The sequence below is a fragment of the Vollenhovia emeryi genome, unplaced genomic scaffold (assembly GCF_000949405.1).
Source record: "Vollenhovia emeryi isolate VEMERY1.0 unplaced genomic scaffold, V.emery_V1.0 DF939136.1, whole genome shotgun sequence".
In the NCBI taxonomy this organism is placed as follows: Eukaryota; Metazoa; Arthropoda; class Insecta; order Hymenoptera; family Formicidae; genus Vollenhovia; species Vollenhovia emeryi.
In genome coordinates, this window is record NW_011967230.1 from 1,007,924 (window position 1) to 1,016,252 (window position 8,329).

The 8,329-nt window shown below is 33.9% G+C and overlaps 3 protein-coding genes across 6 annotated transcripts in view; 2 read left to right on the forward strand and 1 right to left on the reverse strand.

Moving 5' to 3' along the window:
- The first annotated feature begins 140 nt into the window (after positions 1 to 140).
- On the forward strand, positions 141 to 3,952 carry LOC105567568 (ribonucleoside-diphosphate reductase subunit M2 B). Its single transcript, XM_012022516.1, has 7 exons — positions 141 to 328; positions 1,211 to 1,273; positions 1,362 to 1,547; positions 1,712 to 1,953; positions 2,133 to 2,361; positions 2,510 to 2,728; positions 2,846 to 3,952. The coding sequence occupies exons 1-7, from the start codon at positions 317 to 319 to the stop codon at positions 3,011 to 3,013; spliced, it is 1,119 nt and encodes a 372-aa protein (XP_011877906.1). The 5' UTR covers positions 141 to 316; the 3' UTR covers positions 3,014 to 3,952.
- A 96-nt stretch (positions 3,953 to 4,048) lies between these two features.
- Positions 4,049 to 6,066, reverse strand: LOC105567571 (1,2-dihydroxy-3-keto-5-methylthiopentene dioxygenase). The gene is made up of 4 exons (XM_012022520.1): positions 5,856 to 6,066; positions 5,156 to 5,275; positions 4,694 to 4,873; positions 4,049 to 4,449 (listed from the first exon to the last, which is right to left on the reverse strand). Exons 1-4 carry the CDS (start codon positions 5,976 to 5,978, stop codon positions 4,315 to 4,317), a joined length of 558 nt encoding a protein of 185 aa, XP_011877910.1. The 5' UTR covers positions 5,979 to 6,066; the 3' UTR covers positions 4,049 to 4,314.
- A 40-nt stretch (positions 6,067 to 6,106) lies between these two features.
- Positions 6,107 to 8,329, forward strand: part of LOC105567570 — a 9,193-nt gene continuing 6,970 nt past the window's right edge. For 3 of the 4 annotated variants that reach the window (XR_001009366.1, XR_001009365.1, XM_012022517.1), the window contains exons 1-3: positions 6,107 to 6,180; positions 6,996 to 7,385; positions 7,951 to 8,317. Coding sequence is in view for 2 of the 4 variants with exons in the window: in XM_012022517.1 (XP_011877907.1) it covers positions 7,964 to 8,317 (354 nt within the window). In the remaining 2 variants the exon portion in view is untranslated. The remainder of the gene's footprint in view (positions 6,181 to 6,995; positions 7,386 to 7,950; positions 8,318 to 8,329) is intronic. The other variant, XM_012022518.1, reaches the window with a different exon arrangement.

Here is an 8,329-nt window from a genome sequence, read left to right on the forward strand (position 1 = left end):
AACGATTTTTAATAATTAATTACTCGTTAACTATTACGAAAATTGCAAAATGGTACAGGACTTTTCCATTCATCTCGATCCGTTCTACCTTCTCAAAAATTTTGTCGGATATGGAAAGACTCACCCTGTATAAGCAGACGTAAATGCGTTATGTTGGCATAATGCAGACAATTTGCTCTAGGATGGCGTAACTGCGTGTGTATATATATCTGTGTGTTCAATATAGAGCTTACAATGTCCGGTGTCTTTCATCAGAATATCTTATCGTTAAATATATTCGCGTTTTTGTGCTCGATGTCGCCGCCGGTTACCTAAGATGAACGAGAAGGTAAACAATCTTTCACTGACTCTGCTCTCTCTTACTGGCATAATTTCTCCGCCTGTATTCTATAAATGTTCCTCTAGGTTATGATTACACCTGCAGCCTCTGTAAAAAGTGCTTCTCATTCCTTGAGTAAGATGTGTATTAACGGTTTTAATACGAAGGGACAATTGTGCACGATAATTTGCCTTTTAATACTTTCCCCTCCGGTCGAGATCAATTTAGGTACTTGGATTCGTCAGGCTGATAGCAGAGAACGATCTGTAAGCGCTCGAGTCTGCCTTAGTCGTAGGCATAAAGCAAGGCAGAGAAAAACGTAAGTCATATACAATAGCCTTTCAAGGCTTACGTTTTTCTCTGCCTTGCCTTACGTCCACTACTTAAGACAGTCTTAAGCGATTACGGATTGTTCTCTGCCGTCAGCCTTAGTTTGGCAACTTACAATTTATCAGCGCGAATAAACCGAACGTATTTAAGTATTTCTTGACGCAGAGTACTTTCTCATATTTAGAACTTTGTTTATTAGCTTGTCATCTGTCACCGCAAGAATATTTTAGTGATGCCGGCCCAGAAATGCTCCTTACTCGTTTGCACAAGATTGTGCAATCCTATTCTCTGTATGCACAGATTCCTTTTACGTGAGTTTAGTGAAATTGCGGAAAGGAATTTCTTAAATAATTTACATAGCGTTGCGTTACTTTAGAATTCATTTATATTGACAATTTTTTAAAATGATAAAGTAATTCATTGATGACGTCATTCCTGATAATGTAATTTACAATGTTAATAACATAGTGAATGACTAACCATGTTCCTTTACCACATTTTCTTATAAGAAATTGTAGTTTATATTAAATTTAAACTAATGTAGTTTTTTTTTTCTTACAGACATCACCAAAAAAGTCATGCATTTCTCCAACCAGATCTCAGGACCACAGTGTGAAAAATGGGGTAGGTGCAGCTTGCTCGTGTACTAATTTCGCCTCTTTTGATACATTTTTATATTAAAATTTTTCACCGGTCACGATAACATTTGTAGCTTGCCAAAACAAAAGCCGTGCGAAAGGTACAACTCAAGGATGACTTCAATCCGGAATTAGAACCACTGCTCCAGGAAGGCCCAAACCGCTTCGTAATTTTCCCTATTCAGTATCCTGACGTCTGGGAAATGTACAAAAAGGCCGTGGCCTCCTTTTGGACCATAGAAGAAGTACCTCTTCACAAGGTAACTTCTAAGCTATAATATGTCTTTCTGAAGATATAAAATATACAACTTGAAAACTTGACATATTTAATAGCTTTCGGCAATTAAAAACAATTTCAAGTAGAAAATACAGATGGATTTTAATAAATATCTTGTATTCCTAGCAATGTGAATAATTTTTACAGCTGGACAAAGAGGACTGGGATGAAAAGCTAAGTTGCGACGAGAGATACTTTATCTCTCATATCTTGGCATTCTTCGCCGCTTCCGACGGTATCGTTAATGAGAATCTAATTGAGAGATTCAGTCAGGAGGTGAAAATCGCCGAAGCACGTTGTTTCTACGGCTTCCAAATCGCGATAGAGAACATCCATTCTGAAATGTATTCTTTGCTCATTGAAACTTATATTTCTGACGCGAAAGAGAAGTAAGTGGCATATATTTGCACGATCGCATATTGTTAACATATGTAGTGTTACCATTTTTATGCATATATACTTTCAAATTGTATATAAATTACGTATTCTATATTAAATTCATATTTCACGTACACAATTGTATTATCTTTAATTATAGAAACTACATTGATGAACGTCTTATTTTCAGAGACTTCTTATTTAATGCGATCGAGACGCTTCCTTGTGTGGGAAAGAAGGCCAATTGGGCATTGAACTGGATCAATCACGAGAGCGCTACATTTCCTGAACGTGTAATCGCGTTCGCGGCGGTTGAGGGTATCTTCTTCAGCGGCAGTTTTGCAGCGATCTTCTGGCTGAAGAAGCGAGGGGTCATGCCAGGGCTCACCTTTAGCAACGAACTCATCTCGCGAGACGAAGTTAGTAAATTAATTTTATTTGCATCTACATTTACATACACGTTATGTCATGTATTTCATAAATAATTCTTATCTAACATAATATATGTTTCTTTCTGTATTTTTTATTATAATATGTTTATACTCATTTTATCTTTACTGTTTTCAGGGATTACACTGCGATTTTGCATGCTTAATGTTTAAACACATCGTACAAAAGCCGTCGTTCGAACGTGTAAAGTCTATCATAATGGATGCTGTGGAAATTGAAAAGGAATTTTTGACGCAGGCGTTGCCAGTCGAACTGATAGGAATGAATTGCGGACTCATGTGTAACTACATCGAATTCGTCGCGGACAGATTGTTCGTTGCGTTAGGATTTGAAAAAGTAATATATAAAATCACTTATTTATCAATTACCGTTATATTTAAAATTTTATCATCCTTTATTTGACAGTGATGCTGATAATGTAACAAAGTTTAATCTCTTACATGATCATTTTAGGTTTACCTTTCGGAGAATCCGTTTTCGTTTATGAATTTTATCTCTCTGGAGGGTAAGACAAATTTCTTCGAGAAGAAAGTGGGCGAGTACAAGAAATTTGGTGTCATGGAAGACGGTTCTCAAACGAAAAATGGCTCGTCAAGTGTGGTGTTTAGTGCAAATTTTTAATATAAAAGGTTTGAACGTACAAATAATACTTATAAGAAATATTGTATACACTTCACGAAGGAAAAAGAGACACATCGATTAATTCTCGACTTTGAAATAGTTTTATATAACGATAAGCTTTGAAAAAAATCTGACAAATATTCGCGAGACGAAGAACTGTTTGTATAGTGTTTATAGTATATGTATATGTAAGTTGACGGCATCAATAAGAAAGATATTGACGCATTTTTGTGCATATTTTGAGTCACAGTTACCACAAAGTTATCTTATCAGTTTGTTTAAAAAAAGAACTTTAATCTATGAAGTTTTTAACTTTTTATATATTTAATTCTGATTGTAATAGACAAAAACTTTTTTACCCCGGATAGCATGCATGTCCAAGACATCTTTAAGACGCATTAAATTGTCTTTTAAACATGTACACCTAAAAGATGTTTCAAAGATGTCTTTGTGACTTGTTTTTAGATATGCATTGCTATTGAGACACTTTTATTGTGCCGTCAAATTGTTTAACAAGCTTTTGAGAAGCAAACCATATTTGCAAAAAATCTTTAGTGTATAAAATATTAATTAAAACAAATTCTAATTTATTATGTAAGACTAACCGTGATGTTTGACACTTTCGAGAAATGTATTTTTATGATTCGATTAAGATTTTATAATTGAACAAATCAACTAAAAAGTTAGACATCAATATTAATTTCTTGTTATAATTATAAGATATGTGAAAAGTTGTTGTATCATGTAATTGTTTCATCATAAAGTCTTACTAATGATTGGACATATCGAAAGCAGACTATATAAGTTTCAACAAATAATCATACAAAGAGTCTCGACTTAAAAACTGGTACTTAAAACAGTATTCGTATAAATAAGTTTTTGCTTGTATATAAACGATAACTATGTTGCGACAAAGCTAATCAATAAATAAAGTTTCTCTAAACTTTTTATTATGATGCTGAGGATTTTGGAAAGGAAGTTATGCAGAGATTTTCAAAACAAAAAGAAGAATATAGTTATGAATTGAACTGTGGATGATTTGAAACGGGTTTTGATTTTATTACAATATATATGTATATGCACAAGATTGATATGCTGAAAGAGAAATTGTACAGCTGCCTTACGTTCATTTACAAATTATTACATACTTTTGTACTTATATAACATACACTCTCATACATATTTAATATTCAAGTATGATAATATAAATTGGTAATTTCAGATATAGTAAGTAGTTTACTGAAATGTATGTATAAAATATATTTTCTCATGGAAGTTTAGGTATAATTAACACAGGGTTATCAAGGAAAAGGTATTTCAAAGCCTTTCTGCACTCGATTGAGGTACTGCTTGCGGCATTCCATGTTCTCAGCCGGTCTATTGTGCGGCAGCCAAACTGGTTCTCCCACAAAGTATCTCTTCGCGTTTATATAATTCTAAAAGAGTTTCCTCGGAAAATTAGATCTATTTAAAGTTTATTTTAAATTAACTCATTTAAAATTTATCTTAAATTAACTCTGAATTTATTTAATACACTTGTTTAGCGTCTGTTTATTAAGAACAAAAGGGAAAATATTTTTCCAGCAACTTGGGTGAACATTTCAAAAATGATTTGGCAAGAGGAGGAAAATACACTGTGCCAGATCAATCGTAAGGAGAAGAATGTATTTATATTCTTACGTTGGTGTCCAGAGTGAACCGATGATAAATTCCACTGGGTATGATTACCAGATCACCGGCCGTCACCTCAATCCGAATCCACTGGTCATCCTTATCCCGCACGTCAAAGTAACCCGAGCCATCCAGAACCAGGCGTATCTCCTCATCGGTGTGAAGATGTTCGGTGAAGAAATTTTTTAACTAAAAATTACAAATTCGAACGGAGAAGGATATATTAATGTAATTGCAGGTATCGATGCAATATGCTGTTAAACATACAACGTCAATTAACACCGGTTTATCACCAAACGTCGCTTAACTTTAATTTTAGTTTAATTCATGTTCGTCTCTTTCTAGAAAACAATTGGAAAGAGACAAAGAATGAATTAAGTTAAGCGACGATAGCAAAATTGGGCCTTGGAGATCTTAATTTTTTTGTACCAAGTAATAATTGTGATTTAGAGATACAGATTTATCTCGTACCTTCTCTTCGTAATTTTGTAAACATTCTTTGGAGCACGTTATTTCATCTTCATACGTGTAACCGCGTTTCTTGCGTAATTCCTTCAAAGTAGCATCCGTCTCATACTCCAGATAATTTATCTGAGAAAAATAGATATATATAAATACAATTTTTATGTTACTTGCAATCTTCTATTGGACATCGTGGTAGTGTCTAAAAGTTCTATTTACATTAAAACAATGTGTCTTATATATAATTATACATGATTGAAGGACTAATATTAAACTAATATAAAAAATAAAACATTTGTAAGATTTATGATTGCAGAGGTCGAAAATTATGTAATTACAATTAGTTTGGTCTTGTTAGATGTAGCTTCTCTCAGTTGCCCTTTCTGGATTCAATTTGAAGCTAAAGAGCATAGAGGGCATATTGTAAGTAAAAATATATATTGTACTGCTTAACGGGATACAAAATAATACATGTATGTATATATATATAATTTATTTCAATATATTTAGCAGGATTCAGCTCCACTGTCAACTGACATTGGGAGAGATCGTCGCTGAAGGGCAAGGAATCCTGTACCATCTCGTCAGCCGCACGTGTTTTCCAAACATACCGCGCGTAAGTAGACATCGAATATAACGTCCGAACAGGTCAAATGAAACGTTCGCAACGAACGATCTCAAAAAGAATAAGGATCGGCATACTTCTAACCTTAAAGTACTCGACTCCCGTTGCAGTGAACAGGTTGTCCAGCGACACGAATTCCGGCGGCTGCCTGTGGTGTTCCGATCGTTGATCAGCATCGCTGTCGTCCATATACCAGGCGCGCACCATAGTCCCGTTCAACCGATAACAACAAAAATCAGTATTGCGCCGCACGGCGTTGACGGAGACCGGGCTTGTGCGTTTCAACTGGATTGTATGACGTAAGCAATTGACCAATTATCAGCTTGCCAGCATCTCCCCACGATAAGGAACTGCGGGGCAGATATACGAGGAAATTTCGAATAAGAGAGAATCTTTGAAGAGAGTCCTGGTAAGTCAAAATTTGTGTACACTGTATTATACGATTCTTGTATTATAAATTAATATATTTATTTATTTGCTTTATTACTTAAAAATGCAGTTACGTTCTATTTATTATCATTTAAATATTCATTACAGAGAGAAAGGATCCGTTTTACTTTCTTTTCCCTGATTAAATTATCTCTATACTTTAACAATTTTATAATAATTTAAAAAATTATCTTATTAAATACAGCGCTGTAAAAATCTAATGTCTTGCAAGAGCAGAAAAATATTGAAGAGACTTCATCTGCTTCATGAAAAATATTGTAATTGTATTTGTGCATTTTATAACAATGTCTTGCGTCTTAGTTTACGATTTTTCCAATAAATGGACGACAAATATTGTAACCCCAACAAATATAATTTTGTATTTTGTCTTCACGTAAACCAAATTGTGATAATGATTGTAATAAAATTAATTATCCGATTTCCTACTAAAAGTTTTATATCTTCACGATAGAAATATCATGCTGCAAGCTTATATTTCTTATATAAGCTTCTAAATTAATTTTTTATAAATAAGTTAAGGTTTAATATATTCGTTATGATAAATTGTGATAAATTAGGCAACGTGGAGGAAAGCAGCTTTCTTCTAAATATTAAATCTAGAAGAGGGTAAATGTCATCATTTCGACCATGTCCGTAATAACGGAAAGATCGTCATTAAAAAATAATTAATTTAAAGCCAAGAATTAGTTGATGCATCAAAATAATGTTACAGTTCATTTGGGAGTAATATGTTTAGTAATATTATTAAACTTATTAAACTCTGCTTTTCCCTAGCTAAACGCAGCCCATTCGCACGTGTCCGCGCGGTAGGACACGTGTTAGCACGAATCGCGTGCGGTCTGGAATTGCTCGAGGCTCCGGCGTGTTTCTAACCTCAAAATATTGACGTGAACGTCGGTGATTCCCTACAGTGTTTTTCGTCCGTACAACGGAATATACGTACGTAAAACTTTTGTTCGGATAAGAAAAATACGAACCGACGAATATGGACTTCTGCGTTACATTGCGTTCTGACCAGTCATAAGCGATTCGATGATTATCGACTTTTTAGTATTAGTCAACATTGAAGGAGTCCATGGGAAGTATACAAAAGACAGTGCTCATAAACGATTGTTTGTGACGGCGAAAGGGACAAATTTTGAGTAAGACGCCCGTTAAATCTTGGTAAGCCACAATTTGTTTTTTTACTCTTATCAATTTTATGTATTATGAAATAGTGTTGTACATATTTGTTACATTATTGAAATACTTTTTATACAGTGTCTATTTATCAGCATTCTGTAAAAGCAGTAAGGGAACCTTTGCTTCTATATTTTGTGGTACTTGTTTCTGTAGTGTTAATTTTTCTTTATCGGATTAACGTTATGTGACATGAAAAGTTTGTCTTCTATAAATTTTTTAAATAACAAGATAATTTATCTCATCTTATCTCATTTCATATATATACTTTAATTTTATATAATACTTGCGTAATTTTTGTTCTTTTGACTTTATTTTTCTTGGTGATCAGTTTCACAGTATGATTTAAAATATTTCCCATTAAAATGTGGAACGTGAGCTACTTTTACAATTACGTTGCGTATTTATATTATTGTTTTACAGTTTTAATATTATATTTTGTTATACTCGAGCGCACTGAAGACACATACACGAATGAAATAATATTTAGATATTTTTATCATATGTAAAGTCACCCGTAATTTTTGTTAATCCTCTATTATTTTACCAGGTTTTTCTTCAAGATGGAGAGCTGCCTTTTCTCCATGGATATGCAGAAGCTGCTGTTAAAGGAACAGAGAAAATGTGGCGAGCTGAAATTTATTTTGTCTCGAGCCACAGAGGAGACCTCGCGTTTCATCGACGAATTACTAGAAGCCATTACAAGTGTTGCTAAAAAGTACAACTTGTATAATATTAAGCTGTTCTGTGGAAACGACAGTGCCTTACCGTATGAAATCCCTTCGAACATTTTTGCCGATTTCACGTATTTTGTGTTGAATACTAATTTCACTACACGGCACCTTTTCACGGAGAACATAACAGTCAGCCATTTACTCGATGTGTGGCCTACTATATCACCATATCTCTTCATACAGGTACATTCTTGC